Source organism: Dasypus novemcinctus, chromosome 1 (assembly GCF_030445035.2).
Source record: "Dasypus novemcinctus isolate mDasNov1 chromosome 1, mDasNov1.1.hap2, whole genome shotgun sequence".
NCBI classification, from domain to species: Eukaryota; Metazoa; Chordata; class Mammalia; order Cingulata; family Dasypodidae; genus Dasypus; species Dasypus novemcinctus.
Window position 1 is genome coordinate 156,364,439 of NC_080673.1, and position 20,598 is coordinate 156,385,036.

Genomic DNA, 20,598 nt, shown 5'->3' on the forward strand with positions numbered 1-20,598 from the left:
TGTTTTATGTATGAGTGTTCTGTAAATCTACAATTTCTCTTAAAAAAAAAAAAAAGCCACCAGAAAAAGAAGACACATTACCCACAGAGGAGCAAAGTTAAGGATGACAACAGGTTTATCTCAGAAACAGTGAAAGTCTGTAGAGCAACATCTTTACAGTACTAAAAGGACATATGAATTTAGGGGAGTGGGTGTAGCTCAGTGGTTGAATTCCTTCCTCCCATCTAGGAGATCCCAGGTTTAATTCCCTACACCTCCTTAAAAAAAAAAAAAAGAATAAAAATTAAAACTTTTTCAGACCTATCAAAACTGAAAGAACTATCAAAAGCCCTGCAGGACCTAAAGTAAGGGGGAAATGGAAAGGAGAAATGAGTTTATATGGCTACGAGTTTCTAAAAAAGAGTCTGGAGGCTGGCAGAAGGATTGCCCTCATGCACAACTGAGCAGAGTCAGAGAGACAGATAAAGCAGATGCAACCCCCAGATATTGGTTCCTTTGAGGGCTAAAGAGACCCATGGGAGTTATGGTCATGGCCGATGGGGTTAACTACCAGGGCAGATGGCCCCTCTTTGGAAATGGTGTTTATGTGTGATGAATCTGGACTCAGATGGGATCTCCCTTCATAAGACTTTCATGCTAATGTGCTGGAGGTGCAGTTAATGTTGGGGTTTAAGATATATTTAGGGGATTTGAATCTCTGGACTGACAATGTGATAGCCAGGTCCTGAGCCTCAACAGACTCCAGCACCTACAATCTGATCTATTGGACTCACCACACTCAGCTAAGATGGAGTTGAAGAAGGACAACCACCACACCATGGAGCCTAGAGTGATTACAACTGAAAGTGGGAGGATTGCATCCAGCATCCATGTGGAATCTGAGCCTCCTCTTGACATAGAGGTGCAATGGACACAACCAATCCAATGTCCACATAGAAGAGGTGGCATTGGATTGGGAAAAGTGGACATGGTGGACGATGGGTATGGGGAAAGGCAGGAAGAGATGAGAGGTGGAGGCGTCTTTGGGACATGGAGCTGCCCTGGATGGTGCTTCAGAGGTAATCACCGGACATTGTAAATCCTCACAGGGCCCACAGGATGGAATGGAGGAGAGTATGGGCCATGATGTGGACCATTGACTATGAGGTGCAGAGGTACCCAAAGATGTACTTACCAAATCCAATGGATGTGTCATGATGATGGGAACGAGTGTTGTTGGGGGGGGAGAGGGGGGGTGGGGGGTGGGGCTGAATGGGACCTCACATATATATTTTTAATGTAATATTATTACAAAGTCAATAAAAAAAAATTTTAAAAAAGCCCTGCAGGGCAAGAAATGTTAAAAGGAGTTCTTTAAGTAGAAGGGAAATGATAGGTAACAAAGATACTTAGAATTATGTAAGGAAATGAAGAACAGCAGGAATGGTAGTTGTGTGGGTCAATATACAGGATAGCTTTTATTGCTTAAATCTCTTCAAAAGAGAAGAATGGATTGTTAAAATAAAAATAATAGTGTTAGGTTTATTATATATAATATAGATATAAAATTATATAAATATAGAGATAAAGAGCAATAGAGAGAGAGGAGTTAACTGACAGCAACAGCACAACGGCTAGGAGAGAGGTAAGGAGGCTGTTTTAAGTTTCTTACACTACATGGAAGTGGTGTAGTTGATTCTGCTTTTGTGATTGGATTCTGACTGATAGACTCCTTGCAAACCTTGCTGGGATTCGGAGTGAGGCAGCATTAAATCTATAGATCCATTTGGTTCCATTCTAATCACAAGCTTGTTAAGTCTCTGTATTTATTTAGATCTTCTGTAAAGTCTGGTAAAGTATTACCTTTTTTTTTTTTTTCCATTAAAAAAAAAAAGTTTGCAGATAATGCCTGAAAAGGCCTGGCCGGGGAGGGTGCTCTGGAAGCAGTGGAGGTCGTCGTGTTGGCGGGAGGAAGGCGCTCATTTAGGAGGCAGGCTCGCCCAGGTGCTCAGGGCTGGGCTGGGCAGTGGGCAGGACTCGGCGCCTGGGTGTGCGTGGCGGTGCCACCAGCGGAGAAGAGGCGGCGAGACGCGGCCGAGCGACGACCTTGCCGCGGGCCGGGGTGGCGTGAGAGCCGCCTGCCGCTCGGCGACGCGGGGCGAGCGCGCGGACGGGAGCAGGAGGCGGGCACGGCGCGGGAGCCAGGTAGGCGCGGGGAGCAGGCGGCGCGGGCCTGGCGCGGGGCCCGCGGAGGCGGGGACGAGTCCGCGCGGTCGCCGCGGCGGCGCGGGGAGGCGAGCTCGGCGGAGCCGGCGCGGGAGACGCGGCCTGGCGGGCGACCGGGCCCCGAGGTGAGCCCGCGCCCCGCCCGTGGGGTGCCCGCCCCGAGCCTGGCGCGGAGGAGGTGGGCTCCTCTGCCCGCTTCACTTCCGGGGTCCCCGGGGACGGGGCGCAGCCCAGGGCGGCCCTGCCCCGCCAACCGGCTCGGGCCCGGGCGGAGCTGAGGGGAGACGCTGGGGCGGCGCTGGCGGCCCCTGGCCGGGGGTGGCGGCCCATTCCAAGAGGCTGATTCCCGGCTTTTCCGCGGGTCAGAAAGCGCGGTGACACCCCTCCCCCGCTGCCCAGCCTGCCCAGCCCCCCACCCCCGCCTTCCTGCCGCGCGTCTGCCCCCCACTGCCTGCCAGTGAGACCCCTCCCTCCCTGGAGAAGCAGAGGCACCCCAGACCCGAATGCGGGTGGTGGTCGCTGCAGCTGGAACGGCGAAGGACCCTGGAAGGCTCCTTAGCGGTGGGCTGATGATTAATTGGGTGCCAGGGGACGTGACCACCAAAGCTGGGATCCTTTTGAAAGCTTAGGGCCTGACAAAGCAAAGATAATCTAATTTGCCCTTAGGTCAGCACCCTTAGGTCCACAACGACACCCTGGGGATCCTCAGGAAACAAAGGGCCCAGGCCCACTCTGACAGCTCCACCACTTCTTTACCACCTGCAATGTGTGCTGGGTGCTGAGCCGGGGCAGGTCTCCCCTGTCATCCTGCAACAGCCCCTCAAGCTTGCTGTGTTCGTAACCCTCACATAGGTGAGGAAGTTGAGGCACAAAGACATTGTCATTTGCCCCAAAGCACAGGGCTCCCAAGGAGTAGAGTCAGGATTTGAACCCAGGACTTTCAGACTTTGGGGCTTTCTGCAGCAGGGCATCATGCTGCTTCAACAAAAACATTAAATGCCTCCAGTAATATATGGTACAAGTAAGGGCTCCCTTGGATTATATGTATGCCTGGCGATTTAGTAACTAATGCAAGAAATATTTTTATGATTAGATGTTCATTTTGCAGGGAAATCAGTGGTAGTCTTAGTATCCACGGCTGCAGAGTGCAGTGGCCCAGGGGGGTGCAGCGACATGTTTCATATGGAGCATGCCCATCTTTGCCAAATCCCAGGATCCACTTCTCTGAGCCATCTGACACCTTCAACATTTCCCTCCCTCTGTATCAGCGATTTCTTCTGTCATTTCCTTGACCTGTTTTTCTTCTAATTGCCTGTGTTCCCCTGGGTTCAGTGTTCACCCATCTTCACCTTCTCCAATACTCTTTTTAAACAATTTTATTCAAGTTTCATGTTTTAACTAGATTTTTTTTTTTAGTAGCAACTCCCAAAGTCATCTCTTCAACCTGCTTCTAACCTGGAACTCCAGACCCAAATTCTTAAATATGCAAATCCCTTCCTGACTATATGCTCCATAGGTACTAAATCCAACCTTTCCAAACCCAAATGTGTCATCTCTATCCTTCCCACCAGGTCTTGGCTCAGTTCTCCAGAGTTCCTTGCCTAGACTATTAGAGCATCTGCCAAACTGGTCCTCCAGCCCATGGAGTTCAGCCACCCTCTTCTGACCCTTTTGAAAACTCTGGAGTCTCTTTGGGGTCCTCAGACCTGACCAGACAGAATAAAACTTTCTTCTTCTCTTCTTCCTTAGCCCCCTGTATACATTTTTAGGGGACCCTTTCCATGTTGAGTAACCGTTGACTTGCCTGCTTTCCAGCTAGACCGTGCGTTCCTTTAAAGCAGTGGTTTTGTCTTATTCTTCTTTGTATCCCCTGGTCTAGCATATAATAAGCCCCCAGTAAAAATTTTTGTAATTAATGATCTTGAAATGAAATGAAACTATTTTTAGGAACACAATTTATAGGCGGTGAAACAGTGACATTTCACTCCACTCTAAATTTGACCCGTTGCCATTTGTAAGTCAATGTGCATATGTTGGTGGCGAAGGAGCATAAAGGATTGTTTGCAGGTAGCTGCATAGTAAGACCAATGACAAAATGAAAATAAATTTGCCAGATGGGTAGAGTTGATATGATGGATGTATTTATGGTTGCTGTAAACATTCAGTCATGGCATAGTCGTTCTCTTTTACTTTCCTTAGGGTCAAGGAGTAAGCACAACCCACCCAACTAGAAGTAAAACAAGGACAAGGTCATCATGGCTTCAATTTCTACTCATGGAAACCAAGATAAAGGTCCCCACTTGCCACCACTAAGCAAGCAGGTATATTTTTAATTTGGGAGTCTGCCATCTGCAGAAGACTGTCACACAGGACTTTAGTTAAACCTCCTCCTAGACCAGTCATCATACTTTTTTTTTTTTTCCCCAATCTAGGACCTTGTTAGGTGGGTTCAGGGAAAATAGAATGAGGAAGGAAAGTGTGGTTTTGATGGCCTTGAAAAGCAGCCTTTTAAAATTTACTTGCAAAATCCTTTCATTACTCTTCCCTGCTTAGAATCTAGCATAACTAACGCTCATGTAGGCTGTCAGTAACTGAAAAGTTTTCCATTAGTAGAACAAAACTCTTAGTTGACTCTAACAGAATGAGACATTATGCTTGTTTTTATGCTTTTGTTAGCAAGGTTAGTCATGCTAAATTTTGCTGCTCATAGATGACCCTAATCAGGAAAGCAGGGGCCTTAATTACTAAATTAGTCATCAGATTGAGAATGCAAGTATTAACATGGCACAATTTTTTCAACTTAAGAATGTGTATGATGTCTTTCAGGAACACATAAATGAAGAAAAGATAAAGTAGTGTGGTGGGTCAATGGAGGTGATATTCCCTGGGAGCAACTTTTTCCATGGTTTATGGAAGAGTTGTTGTTTAAGGAGGAAAGCTTAAGCAACCAGACAAATGATATCAAGTCACAAGAATTTGGATACTCGAGTGGCCTCTGTGAAATAGAGAGTGCTAAAACATTTATGGCTGCACAGAAAAGGGTCGCCAGTGCTCTGCTGGGGAGACGCAGGGATATTGGTCTTCATTGTAGACTCAAAGCAATTGTGATGGTTGGGGTCTCTAACCCTTTGGGTTTATATCTATGTGTGATGGGGTTGGAAGGACGAGGTGTTCCTTGCTTCTTCTGCAGCCACAGCCAGAAGCAAGAACAGGTGTTTGCACTGGGCACAAGAGGAGTGCTTTCTGTGCCATTGTTGTCTTGAAAAACTAAGGTGAGTGGGGAGGTAGAACATCTCCTTCCATTGCTGTGCCTCATCCCGACCACTGCCACATAGTATTGTGCCATGGGGAGTTTTAGAGAAAGAGGGAGGCTGCCACTGGGTTGGCTTGTATACTCCACAGACACAGATGTCTCAGGGTCCCTCCACCTTGTTCGTGTGACATCATGCATGTAAAGTGCTAGGGATAGTGCCTGGCCTATGAGAAAGTGCTCAAGAAAAGGTAACCAGAATGAACATTGGCATCCACTACAAACAATTAAAGAGTTTACAAAATAAGAGTGGCAAACCAGCAAGTTAAAGTTAAAAAGCTGTAGAGCTACACCACCTCAAGAAAAACACTAACACCCAAAGGATGAGTGATAGAGGGCATATATAATATAAATTCAGGGGAGCGGACTTGGCCCAGTGTTTAGGGTGTCCGTCTACCACATGGGAGGTCCACAGTTCAAACCCCGGGCCCCCTTGACCCGTGTGGAGCTGGCCCATGCGCAGTGCTGATGCACGCAAGGAGTGCCCTGCCATGCAGGGGTGTCCCTGCGCAAGGGAGCCCCACGCGCAAGGAGTGCGCCTCATAACGAGAGCCGCCTAGCACAAAAGAAAGTGCAGCCTGCCCAGGAATGGCGCCACCCACATGGAGAGCTGACACAACGAGATGATGCAACAAAAGGAGACACAGATTCCCGTGCCGCTGACAACAACAGAAGCAGACAAAGAAGATGCAGCAAATAGACACAGAGAACAGACAACTGGGGCCAGGGGGAGAAGGGGAGAGAAATAAATAAATCTTTAAAAAAAAAAGTATATATATAAATTCATAATCAAGAAATACAAGTATGACTTTTATAGTAAGAAATTTTTTTAATTTGAGCCAAAAACCCATAACCCCAGATGAATCATGAGAAAAGCATAGAGACAAATTCCAATAGAGGGACATCCTACAATATATCTGACAAGTATTCCTCAAAACTGCCAAGGTTATCAAAAGAAAGAAAGTCTGAGAAAATGTCACAGCCAAGAGTTGCCTAGGAGACATGATAAGTAAATGTCATGCGATGTCCTAGATGGAACAGAAAAGGGACATTAGGCAAAAACTAAAGAAATCTGAATTATATGGACTTTAGTTAAAAATAATGTGTCAATATTAGTTCATTAATTGTAACAAATGTACGACACTAATATAAGATGTTAATAATAGAGGATATTATTAATATTTGGGGAAGGGGAAGGAGGACAGTAAGGGAAGTCTCTATATTGCCACTCTTTCTTTAAATCTAAAACTTTATAAAAAGTCTAGCTATTTTTTAAAAAGCCTAAATAACAATTACAACCCAGGTCCAGTTGCAGGGATTATATCAACAATAGAGGAGAAAGGTGATCTGGTTGAAGAAATAGCAAATGGCATAAACTCAGATGCTTTGGGAAATTCTCTAATAAATATCCATAACATTATTTAAATGGCAAAAAGCATTGTGTCAATCAAGGGCACTTTAGATAGTGAGAGACACCAGATAGAAAGAAAACCCTCCAAGCTAAAAAGAATGTGAAGGGGAAACGGACTTTGGCCCAGTGGTTAGGGCGTCCGTCTACCACATGGGAGGTCCGCGGTTCAAGCCCCGGGCCTCCTTGACCCGTGTGGAGCTGGCCATGCGCAGTGCTGATGCGCACAAGGAGTGCCCTGCCACGCAGGGGTGTCCCCCGCGTAGGGGAGCCCCACGCACAAGGAGTGCGCCCATAAGGAGAGCCGCCCAGCGCGAAGGAGGGAGCAGCCTGCCCAGGAATGGCGCCGCCCACACTTCCCATGCCGCTGACGACAACAGAAGCGGAAACAAGACTCAGCAAAGAGACACAGAAGACAGACAACCGGGGGAGGGGAGGGGAATTAAATAAATAAAAATAAATCTTTAAAAAAAAATAAAAATAAAAAGAATGTGAAGGATGCTCAAACACAGTTATCAGAGAAATGCAAATAAAACAATGAAATATTACTTTATACCTAATAGACTGTCAAAATTTAGAAGACTGGTAATGCCAGATGTTGTAGAATCCTTTCTTTACTCTTGTGTGTTTAGAATCTAGCTTAACTAGCTCTTATGTAGGCTATATAGGCAGAGAGGAACCTTCAGGCACTGCTATTCAGAATGGAGTATGGTGCAGCCACTGGGGAGAGCAGTCTAGCAATGCTTTGTCAAATTAAGAATATGCATGCCCTGGGAAACAGATGTGGCTCAGGTGATAGGGCCTCTGCCTACCGTATGGGAGGACCCAGGTTCGATCCCTAGGGCCTCCTGGTGAAAAAGAAGTAGAGAAAGCATGCCTGTGCAGCAAGCCAGTGCCCATGTGGTAAGCCGAGTACCTGTGTGGAAAGCTGACTGCCCATGCGGTGAGCCAAGTACCCACGCAAGTGACTCACGCAGCAAGATAATGGCGCAACAAAAAGAAAGACGAAGGGGAAAGTCAAGGTGAAGTGCAGCAGAGACCAGGAACTGAGGCGGTGCAATTGACAGGGAACCTCTCTCCACATCAGAGGTCCCCAGGGTTGAATCCCGGTGAATCCTAGAGAAGACAGACAAGAAGAAAAGACAAAAAAGAGAAATAGATACAGAAAATCACACAGCAAATGGACACAAACAGCAAAAACAGCAGGGTAGGGAGGTGGAAGGAGGAAAGGGGAAAGGGAAGGGGAGAGGGAGTGTGGGGAGGGGGAAAAAAAGAATATGCATGCCCTATATTTTACTTGTAGATAGATATAGAGAAAATGTCCTCAGAGGGGTCTCTAAGGCACATGCGGTGGTAGGGACTTAGAGGCATTTGGGAGAATTATGCAGCAGTTAGAAGCAGTGGACTAGATGTACATAGCAACATGGATAAAAAACATAGACCTGAGCTGAAAACATTAAAAAATATAACATATTGGGAAGCAGACTTGGCCCAGTGGATAGGGCGTCCACCTACCACATGGGAGGTCTGCGGTTCAAACCCCGGGCTTCCTTGACCCGTGTGGAGCTGGCCCATGCGCAGTGCTGATGAACACAAGGAGTGCCGGGCTACTCAGGGGTGTCCCCGCATAGGGGAGCCCCACGTGCAAGGAGTGCGCCCCGTAAGGAGAGCCGCCCAGTGCAAAAGAAAGTGCAGCCTGCCCAGGAATAGTGCCACACACACGGACAGCTGACACAACAAGATGACGCAACAAAAAGGAACACCCTGGTACCGCTGATAAAGATAGAAGCGGTCACAGAAGAACACACAGACAGCAGACAACAGGGGGTGGGGGGGAGGGAAGAGAAATTTAAAAATTTAAAAATCTTTAAAATATATATATATATATATAACATATTTAAAGCAATGCCATTGACAGAAAAATGCATGCTTCCAAAGTAATGAACATTTTGCGAGAATGCATACAAACAAAAGATCCATGTTAAACACCCAGAATGGTGGTGATAGGGCAGAGGAAAATGTGGATAAGATGAATGAATAGATACATATGCACATACAGAGGGGGAGGGAGCATAAACAGGGGGAGTTTAGTCCAGATCATAGCATGTCAACATGATAAAAATACTGTAGAACTAGAAAAAATAATTGTCACCTATGTCAATAGTTACACCAGAAATTATGTGCAGACCACTTGTAAATGTGTAAAATACTTTTGAGATTGAAAGTAAACTTTGTAGAATAATAAAAAGCAGTCTGTTGATAAGTTCAATCTCAAAGTGTATACCAGAGTATACATAGATAAACTGTAATACAGGTAAATTGGATTACAGCTCTCTGAGTGCTATCCCAGATGGCTAAAATAATATGCTATAGCCAAAATAAAATCTCTGTTTTCACCGAAAAGGTGAAAAGCTGGTTCCTAAGGAGTCTGGGTAGGCAAAGGCAGTGAGTAGCATTCCAGGTAAAATGAACTGCATGAATGGAGGCAGAAAAGTAAGAGAGAAAATGTGGCCATTGCAGTAATTCAGCTTGACCAGATAGATACCTGCTCCCTGCTCGCTGCTCAGTGAATCACTCATTGATTCTCCAACTGAAATTCCTTCCTTGCCTACATCCCTCCGGCATGCCCAGAAGGGAAGTACTCTCTCTACTCGCTGAAACTGGCCAATGCTTGGTGCTGGCAGCGGACACATGACGCATATTGTGCAACAAGAACGAAGACACCTCTTTCTCTAGAGACAAGTTGGATGCTTTTCTGATGATTTCAGTTACTCACTACATAATTTTCCTTACAGAGCCTGTTATTTTGCCCCAAATCAAAACTCCACATCCACAGAGGAGAGATTTCAAAGATTATCCGAGAATGCCAAGAAGAAAGTTTCTGGAAGAGAGGTAATTGCACCCCTCTTAGGTTTATTAACACTTTATTTGCTGCAGTATACTACCTAAATCTCTTATCAGTATGGTGATAATGGTTTCTTCTTTGAGCAGGGGCTTTGCATAAATCCCTGATGAACTTTGATATTTGGGGGCTGAATAATATCTGATTAAGGAGCACTTTACCTCATGTTGCAAAAAGCAATGGACATCTCACACTAACTTTAATGTGACCAAGAAGATGTATCAGTAATGTCATTTAGAATTTCTTGACTATCAAAGCATAAACCTTCCTAAATTCCACCAAACGCTAAGCACCATAGAGTTGAGGAACAAAATCAAGGTCATTGATTCATTCCAAAGCCTGGAACAGTACCTCACAGATAGAAAATACTTAATAAATATTTGTCGAATGAGTGATAAATGGCAGCATTTCATTTATACTTCTCTTATGTTATCTTTGAGATAACCTTGTCTGATGAGTCACTCATTCTTTTCACGCCTGCCTTACATAAGACAAGCATGTAGACTCAGGTTTCGTTCTAAGGTCCCTTCCAATTTTAAAAACCCATGAGTCATCATTTGAAAATGTCATGATAAAGCCTATAAATACAACCTCATTATTGTGCAACATTGCTGATAGGGATAATTTATACTTTGAAATGCTCGCTTTGGTTTCTTAAATCATTCAAATTCAGTTTCAGCTATTCTGAAAGTAGCACTGACTTGAAGTTGATATTCACTATACTTTACTATTGATCTTGCTTCTAGAAATTCATGTATTTTTCTGACAACCTATGAGTAAGTAATCGACTTGGACTTTAGTAGATTAACACTCCAAAATGACCCATTTGCCTACTGTCAGGTAGGTATGAATGGAAAAATAGGTTGTTACTTGATTTGTCCTGGTTGCTAGGAAAAGCTGGATGTTTATCACTGCTCTGTGCTTTTGAAAGAGGTCATTTGAAACATTTTGACAGGACTAGAAGCTGCTTTTTGCTAAACGAACCCTGAAACATCTCCTGTGTTTAATGTGAATGTTACCTTCTTATAATCTTCAGAAAACAGACAAATCCAAATTGTGGGACAAAAGGTCATGAAAGATTAAAAAAAGCAAAGGACAGGAACTGTCCTGGATTAAAGCAGGTTAGAGAGACTTGATAATTAAAGGTAATGCACAAGCTTTGATTTTCTGGTATGAATAAAGACACCAAGAACAGACAACCAGGGGAGGGGGGGAAATTAAATAAATAAATAAATCTTTAAAAAAAAAAAAACTACTGCTGAGGTCAGAAAGAGGAAAAGTTCAAAGTAAATCTCCCTGACTTCTAGGTGAGGTGCCATCTTTTAAAGTACCAATATTGAAGGGCATTTTTGTTTTTCAGCTCTCCCTTTTTCTCTTGTAAGCATGCTGGTCACCCAAGGACTAGTCCACCAAGGTAAGATTAGTTAACTAGTGTAACTTAAGATAGCTCAATTTTTTATGCCCCTCCTGACATCTTTTTGGCATTTATCTTTTAATGAAAGATTTATTTATGCAGGATTTTGCCTGTTTTCATCTGAAGTGCCTTTGGTAGTCAGAATAATGACACCTCTTTCACCCCCAAAGATGTTCTAATCCTCAAGACCTGTGAATAAGTTATTAGAAAGGGAAATGAAGGTTGCAGAAAGAATTAAGATTACTAAACAGTTGACTAAAATAGGGAGATTATCCTGGATTACCTAGGTGTATTAGTCAACCAAAGGAGTGCTGATGCAAGATACCAGGAATCTGTTGGCTTTTATAAGGGGTGTTTATTTGGAGGTAGAAGCTTACAGTCACAAGGCCATAAAGAGTAAGTTAACTTCCTTCATCAAAGTCTGTTGCCACATATTGGAGCAAGATGGCTGCCCATCTCTGCAAGGGTTCAGGCTTCCTCTTCCTCTTAAGGCTCCATGGTCCCAGCTCCTGCCAATCTCAGCTCTAGTCTGGCATAAGGCATAAGGCTCATCATCTCTTTCCCTGGGGCTGTTTCTCTCCAGGCTCAGCTGCAGCTGTAGGCTCTCAGGCTCATTTCTCTTCCTGGGGCCTCTGCTGTGTCTATGGAGCCCTCTCTTATGTCTCACGTATCTGATCTGTGCATCTACTTCCATGTAGGAGTCTGTTTTGTCCCCACCAAAGGGGCAGGGACTCAACCCTGCATGCCTTAAGAATGTGGTCAAATCAACTCCCTAATCTTGATTTAATAAAGTAAAAGTGCAATCTCTGTATTTAACACAATCAAAGGGGTAACATGCCCAGAGGAACAGATGAGTTTACAAACATGATCAATTATCTTTTTCTGGAATTCATAAATAATATCAAACTGCTACACTAGGTGAGTCCAGCATAATCCTAAGGGTCCTTAAAAGTGGGCAAAGGATCAGAAGACAGAACCAAAGAAATGGTAGCATGAGAAGGACTACGCCCAGCGTTGCTGGCTTTGAAGATGGAGGAAGGGGCCACAAATCAAAGAATGTGGGTGGCCTCTAGAAGCTGCAAAGGACAAGGAAACAGATTGCCCCTTAGAGTCTCCAGAAGGGACACAGCCCTGCTGATACTTTGCTCTTAGCCTGGTGATACCCATTTTAGCCTGTGACCTCCAGAAATGTAAGATAATGTTTGTGTTGTTTTAAGTCACTGTGCTTGTGGTAACTTGTTATGGCAGCCATTGGAAACTAATATGGTGCCGTTCTCAGTACTGGAGTCTCCCAGAGCCTCTGCATTTGGCTGGACTGATTGATCAAATGCACAAAGGTACCTGGAGGAGGGGACAAGTGTGGCTGAAATCCAGCCCAAGCTCTGTGCAAGCCCTTGTCCTGGCGAGAGGCCACATCTGCCTGAGGAGGAAACCCTGTCCAATTTGTACAACCAAAACATGAGGACTAGCAGCCATCTTGCATCCCCTCACATAACCTCTCCCTTCTTAGTTTTCCTTTTTGCCTCTTTGTTCCTCCTTCCTTGTTCTCTTTTTTCTCTCTGTCTCCACCTGGCTAGTGAATCCTCAGACATTGCTTAGTCTCTGGGTAACAATAAGGCACCTGCCCCTGTTCAAACTCATTTTATTGAGCACTACTGATTACCAGGACTTTAAAGGGGTTAACACGTAGACCTGAGGGAAGATGTTCTAGTGCTTTTTGAGTATCAAAGACCATATATCAAAGATGGTGCATCTAGGAGAGTATCAAAGACCATGGCACCAATCAATATTATTCTTGTCCATAAAAACTGATTTCATTTTTGTAACCCTAACATAGTCTTTTTTTTTTTTTTTTTGTAGAAATGTATTCATCAATCAGCAGCAAGCCTTTATCATCAGACCTTTTCTGATACAGAAAAAAAAAAAAAATGTCAGGGACATCCATGGGACATCCATGGGGATTTATGTTTTGTACAAATGAACTATTCAAAATCTTCCAACTCTGGCATCTGTGAGGATGTTTTCCAAGGATTGTAGGGCAGTTTTCTATGACTGCTGTAACAAGTTACCACAAATTTAGTGGCTTAAAACAACACACATTTATTAACTTATAGTTCTGAAGGTCAGAAATTCAAAAAGGGTCTCACTGGGCTAAAATCAAGGTGTCAGCAGAGCTATATTCCCTTCTGGGGGCTTTCAGGGAGAATCTGTTTCCTTGACTTTCCCAGCTTTTAGAGGTTGCCTACATTTCTTGGCTTGTGGCCTCGTCCTCTATCTTAAAAGCCAACAATGTCAGGTCAAGTTCTTCTCACAGTGTATCACTTTACCTTCTCCTCTGTCTTGTCTTCCACATTTTAGGGCCCTTGTGATTATATTGGACACACCTGGATAATCCAGGATAATTTTATTTTAAGGGCAACTGATTAGCAAACTTAATTCTGTCTGCTATATTAATTCCCATTGCCATAAAATGTAGCATATTCACAGGTTCTGGAGATGAAGATGGACATTTTGTGGGTACGGGGCATTAATCTGTCTACCACAGGTTGTACAGTTTTCTTTTAAAAATTGTAATACATGTCCTGTGAAATCTTTAAGTTTAAACCCTCTCTTTTGAATTACTTAAAATGGAGAAGGGGCAATGACTAATTTGAACCTAGTTGTTAGTACCACCTTTGTCTGATGTCTTTACAAAAGTCTTGAATTGTCTGTTTCATAGTCTCTTTTTATAAATTGACATTAATTTTCCATACTTGCCTAAAATAGTTGTTTGGTTGTTAAATTCAACCAAGGATTGAATTCCTAACTCTTTTAAGATCATCTCTGTAAATTAAGAATGTGTATACATTGAAGGAATTTCATATCTTAAATTTTGAAGGTTTTTTTATAAATTTAAATAAGTTGCAAAATAAAATAATGTATTTATATATCACTCCTTAGGTTATTTAGCAGCTAATCCAAGATTTGGATCATTGCCTAAAGTTGCACGTAAGTCATATAAGTGAAGGAAAAATAGATTCATATGGGAAAAAAAAATGTTTCTAGCATCTGGAGATAAGAATGTCCAAGTTAACCAAATTTCCCGTATTGACCGAAAAATCAGTCTTTCTTTTTGCCACTTTGCATTTTTTAGGTCGTTCAACACTTTCTGATGTAAAACTTGCCAGTAAGGACTTTGCCTTAGACAATCCTCTTTAAAGTATGAATTAAGAGAAGGACAAGAAGGATATACAGATATCAACAGCAGAGCCTCTGAATGATCGATCTGCTAGTGATTTTTATTTTCTTATTGTTGCCAGTCTCTTCAAAATATTTTCTACAATGGACATAAAAGATGGATAATTTTTTAAATTGGGGGCTTTTTAATAACTTATCAAAAACTTGGAGTTTCATCTTCTTCCACTTGGTACATCTGGTGCTTTTATGTACAAAGAGGATGCATTGCAGTTTACAGTCTAAAACCTCATTCCCATTGTGGGGAGCAGGGTGGAGATCTGCTCCAGGTTCTAGCAAAGGAGATTTCCTTCTTCCTTGTGGCCTTTCTCCCCTACAGTCAAGATGGACTGCTGCTCCCCACTGCTGCCAGGGCATAGAGGACAGTGAGGGGCTTTCAGCCCGAGACCAGGAGACTGCCCGTAGCCACAGCAAGACCCCACAGTCTCCACTCCAGCTGGCTTCAGTCACTGGTTGCCAGAGGGCCACTCTCGGGCTGCCTGTGCCTGGGACAGCACCTTTCTTGCTCCATCCTGGCCCCTCTACCACAGGTCAAAGTTGAGCAGATCACAGAGTCCTTCATTCCCAGTCCTGCTTTTGAATAGGAAGCTTTGTTCTCAGTTTGTGCATCATTGTTCTTGGTACTTTTATTTATTTTTATTTTTTTAAAAGATACTTAGATTATACAAAATGTTACAAAAAATAAGGGATTCCCATATGCCCCACTCCCCACACTTAGTACTTGTAATATAAAAATTACTTGTTACAAAAGAAAGTTCTAGAAGATCATTAATGGAGGAGATTCTGAACCTTTAATTATTTATTTCCCTGATCTACTTTTACAGTTGCTGGTATCTTGGGATTTGGCCTGGGAAAGGCATCGTACATAGGAGTGTGCCAGAGTAAATTCCACTCCTTTGAAGATCAGCTCCGTGGGGCTGGTTTTGGTCCAGGGCATAACAGGTTTGTAATCTCTTGTGATGGAGGGATTGTAAATGAAGATAGTTATAAAAATTAAATGAAAGCATATTTACCATTTATAATATTAAACAGTTTTTTAAAGTCCATATGTTAAAGGATACTCTTTAACCCTCAAATTTTGAATTGTTGACACTCAACTTCAATAACAATTTGATATTTAATCATTTAATTTCATTTTCTTTTCAAATATTTAATGAGCAGCTACCATGTTAAGGGTACCGTGTGAGTCTTTAAAGAAAGCCTTATTGAACAGACATGGCTTCTGTCATCATGAGGTTACATCCAAGTTAAATTGGTTTCTTTCCTGCAGCACTTCTCAGAGCCTGTAAGATAACAATAAATATTATGATTCTCAATAGGAGACATAGATAGTAGGTCTTTGGGGTTAATGGCTTGGTCTCTGCTGTAGACTGCCTGGGATGAAAATCAGTTCCACCCCTTACTAAGCTGTGTGACCTTGGACAAGCTTCGTAAACTCTCTAATCTTTGGTTTTCTAATCTGTATAAAATAATGATCAGATTGTTTCCATGGGATATTGTAAGGAGTAAAAATAATTAGTCATGATGCTCAGTAAGTACTAAGAAAATATTAGCTATTGTTTACTATAGTATTAGAGGGTAAGTGTTGGGGACACATATTCTGTAAAGACCCCTCTTTTGTCCTAGTGGATTCTGTTTTTGAAGCAGTATGGTAGAGTAAAAACAACACTGGACTAGAAATCAGGAAACCCAAATTCTTGTCCTAATTGTGTGACTTTGGAAAGCCACGTTCCCTGGGCCGGGAGAGGTGGACAGAGCCTTCAGCATTGTCTCTTCCTAATGAGCCGAGGCCTGGAAAGGGACAGAGCCTCTCCGAAGGTCGCATAGTCAGTGGCAGGCAGAAGAGGGACTCTAACCATAACGCATGTGTTTCCCAAGCCCTTCCTCTTTCCATTCCACCAGCAAGATCATCAGTCCTTAACTTCATGTTTACAGGTAACACCAACTGTGGCCCATCCTTGCAAAGTTGTGTTTTAAAGTCAGCTTGCTGGGGAATAATTGTCCACGTGACCCCACATCTGTGAGAACAGTGGAAAAGAAACAATACAGGCAGAGGAGAGAATTTTGCTAACTGCTTCCTCTTCCTCTTTAATTACAGGAGTTTATTTTGCAATTAACCAGCTTTAGGTTCCAGAAAAATCATGAACATAAAACTGAAATCTAGATTTTTGTGACAATGTCTATTGTTTTCACCTTATGTGTAATGAAGTGAATGGTGTCCAAGCTCCCTTTAAACTCTGCAGTCTATGATTCCTTTCAGTTTCCTACGTTCCAGCCACAGCAGCCCTACTCTTGACTTGAGTAGGTGGTAACGAGTTGGTAATCCTTTGTGAAGGACCGTTACCTGTACATCTTAGAGGACATAATTCACAAAGCTATTTGATTTTCTATTTAAGGAAAAGTAGAGCAGTGAAACTAAGTTGAGGTGGAATGGAGGGGTGAGGAAGAATTCTTGGAAGAGGTGATGACACTTGTATCTTAAATGACCAGTAGGAGTGAAGAAGGGGGTTCCAGCCCAAGAATAGGATGTACAGAAGGTACCTGACTTATTAAGGAACCACAAATAGATCCTATGGCTGGAACATGAAGATCTATTGAAGAGTGGCAGAAGACAAGCTGGAAGGCTAGGCAGGTGGGGGTCAGTTTCTGGAGGAATTATAGGCCACACTAAGAATTTTTACTTCATTCTTAAAGCCATGGGATGAAATATGTGACAAAGAAAGGAGAGGGGAATTCATCATCCATCTTTAAGGGACTTGTAATAGCAGCTTCTGGCCTTGCTACCTTCCAGGTAATCCTTCCCACTCAAGTCAGATTGATCCTTCTGCATTGCAAATATCATCCCATCACTGTCTTGCAAAAATCCTTTGGTTGCAAACACCTCATAGTAGTAGTTAGGTGGTCAGTAAAAGTTTGTTGAATAGAATTTATAAGATTCTAAAACTTTAATGCGAGGAAGGACCTTGAGGACAGCTATTCTGTATGTGTTAATAGTATACTGTGACAAATTAGTGCATTTTCCTTGGTATTTCATTAGATTCTGAGGAGATTGCTACAAGTCAAGCAAATAATGAACCAGGAATTCTGGAAATGTCTTTTTTTATTATTTGAAAAATATGTATGTCTTTATGTGTGTAGTCAAACCTAAGTCTATAGGCATATAGTTAGATCCTGGATAAATGCACTGTGTGCTTCATGACTTCTATGCTATTCATAGAAGTTACTCATACTTTTAAAAGGTGTTAAGATGTTCAACGTCTTTGTAACACAGACCACAAGTATGACCATTTTTCTCAACATGAAGATCATTATTGTGGTTTTTTGGATGAAATTCTGGGGGTTTTAAACCAAGACGCAAACACCTCTTATTATCCCTGTAAAAATTAGGCTATTAAACAGCATAAGAAATGTCTCTAAATAATATTGTGTAAAGAATAGAGCTTCTAGTGTCAAAATACAAACCATTATCTATATTTGCTTCTTTTCTAGGCACTGCCTGCTTACCTGTGAGGAATGTAAAACAAAACGTGGATTGAGCGAGACGGGAAGTTCACAGCCTACAGCTTCTTAAACTTTGTATTAATGACTTTTGAAGTTTCGTAAACCTCTGAATTTGTACACATTTAAAATTTCAAGTGTACTTTAAAATAACATATTATAGTAGAATAGAAACATGATTATCTGTCTATTGAAATGCTGACGGAAGGCTCTCAGTTGAATCTCAGAGACTTTCCATCAGAATACTACATGTTTTTCTGCTATTTAAGAACCTGGGAGCCTTCATACACCAAGAAGAAATTATGTTGCACCCCACCTTACTTACAGATAAGTACAAGAATTTAGAATCTTTTCTGATTAGTTCCCATCCATTCTCTCACTCTATATTTTTTCAGCGATTTAAGGACATCACTGATGGAGGACAGGAGTGAATGTTGAAGAAAGTGGGAAGGTATGACCCCAAGAAAACTGATGTGCATGGACAGAGAAATGCAGGGCAAGAAAGAGTATGTCCTATAGGTATGGGAAGTGCTTTCTAAAATGTAGGGGCCACAATTTTTAACTGAAAGTAATGAAAACTATTTCATTTGAAATGGTCACAATATGAATCAAGTGTCCTTTCGATGCTCTAGTTGACTTTATAGATCCCTGGTATGGTGGGGTTTGGAAATGACCCACTGTCTTGGAAATGCCCATTGTCTTAGTTACCTGCTCAGCTGAAGGGTACATTCTCACGAAGGCACTCAAGAACCAGGTCCTTTAGAAATTACTAGTGGCCTAAAAGAATAACCACATTTCCCCTCTTCTTCTTAAGGAGTAGCGTATTTATGGGAGAAATCACTGGAAGAATTAATTCATACAATCATAAACTCTTGGGTTTTTAGGGAATTCAGAGGCAACTAGTTCAGCTCCAACAGTTAGCACTTTTCTATTGTCCTGCCAGGTTTGTGCATGGAAAACAAAAACAACAAAAATCTCCCATTGGGGGACCTTTTTTGGGGGGGGGGGGCAGGTTGTCTGAGCCCTGTATAAAAACTTCTTTTGCATCTTCTCAGGAAAGTGCTTTATATACATATCACCTTGATATATAGTGTGCATTTGTGAGTGTGTGTACACATTTGTGTTTTATTCGATACATCTTGAAAGTGGAAGTGAAAAGGGAAACCTCATCCAAAGCTAATAGCTGATGTGAAATAGTTTAAACATTTAAAAAATTTGGAAGTCTTCATTTTCATTTGACTATTAGCATGTGAAATAGAATGATTTTAACTTAGCCTCTTTTTATAGTACATGTCCGGTTTTATCAGTCAATAAAATTCTATTTCTGTAATCAGAACATGGAGCCAATATCCTAGTTTCTTGGATGCAGTTTAACTCTTGGCTCTGGCAACCAGCACTTGGTGACTCTGTTATCTCAGCTATTGGCAAAAATTCAGAATTAGGTACATTTGTTTCCTGCATCCCACAAAATGATTTCCCAGGGATCAGAACATTTTCACATTGCTGAGCACAGCAAGTCAATGTTAAAATCAGTCTCCGGGTGCCGGGAAGAGATGAGTCTATTACTGTTGAAAAGAAACATTCTTTTCACTTGCTGACATCTTAATAGTTCTCAATCAAATTGGGTTTATTGTTTGGGCTCTTTGTTTTTCCTAAGTAGATAACTTATTCACCAAAGCAGTTTATCAGACTGATCTTAGTGTGAAAGGAAATCAATATGGAAAAAACTGGAAGGTCATCCAAGAAGTCTTTATTATTCTGCTGCATATCTATTTTATTTGTTTAGGAAGCAAATATCTAAGAGAGAATTCTGTTCCTTGTAGAAAAATGTGCTAAGGGTACAACATCTGTTTTTTAGCATTTAGAAATTACCAACACTTAGCACCAAGCTGGTCACAATCTTATGAAAGCAGTAACTTCCTGGTGAAAAATCTTGGCAAAGAACAACAGGATAAAGTTGCAGATAAGCTTGCATGAAAAAAGGAATTGATAAAACAATGTGTTAAAAGTTGGGTGTCTGACCAACTTTACTGGAAAACTTTCCCTAGTATGATATGTACTGATGCTCTAGAGTAAAGAAAAATGGAAAATAGTCCATTATTTTGAATTTGATGAACGGGAGACTTAAAAAGTAACTTTAAACTACTTTATCCATGAATGTACCTATAAGAGACAAACTTGATACAAGGAATCAATAAACCTTTAACACATTTGTAGTTTATCTGGACAACATAGTAACATATAACAAAGGAAAAAGGCACTAATGAGAATAATGAAAATCCTTATCCCAGAAACTATGCCAAAATGATTTAATATTATGCATGCTTCATGCCCTCTGGTGGGCCTGAAACCCTAGAAGAGGGTTTGTCCCTCTTCTAGGCATGGATTATGCATGAGTGGAGGACTAGACAGGATGCTATCAGGATATTTTTTATTGTAAGAAATTGATCAGATGTTCCATCCACTATTAAATAAGGTGACCATTTGTTTCTGAATTTTGCCTCAGTTTGTGTGATCCTGGAGTTCAAAGCTATTGCTGGAATTAAACTATATTCTGCATGAAATGTATGCTTCATAGTGAAAACAGTAATCCTTTTGTGTCTGTTTCTCTTACCAAAATAGAAAAA

At 42.0% G+C, this 20,598-nt stretch overlaps 1 protein-coding gene across 3 annotated transcripts; it reads left to right on the forward strand.

The window, feature by feature from the left end:
• Nucleotides 1–1,562: 1,562 nt before the first annotated feature.
• OCIAD2 (OCIA domain containing 2) lies at nucleotides 1,563–20,598 on the forward strand. Of its 3 annotated transcripts, none has more exons than XM_004469777.4 (7): nucleotides 1,563–1,624; nucleotides 4,405–4,526; nucleotides 9,719–9,815; nucleotides 11,186–11,239; nucleotides 14,180–14,227; nucleotides 15,298–15,415; nucleotides 17,963–20,598. In XM_004469777.4, exons 2-7 carry the CDS (start codon nucleotides 4,461–4,463, stop codon nucleotides 18,042–18,044), a joined length of 465 nt encoding a protein of 154 aa, XP_004469834.1. In that variant the 5' UTR covers nucleotides 1,563–1,624; nucleotides 4,405–4,460; the 3' UTR covers nucleotides 18,045–20,598. The 3 variants fall into 3 exon arrangements, with proteins under 3 accessions (XP_004469834.1, XP_004469833.1, XP_004469832.1); XM_004469776.5 differs by lacking the exon at nucleotides 1,563–1,624 and adding an exon at nucleotides 1,928–2,184; XM_004469775.4 differs by lacking the exon at nucleotides 1,563–1,624 and adding an exon at nucleotides 2,235–2,330.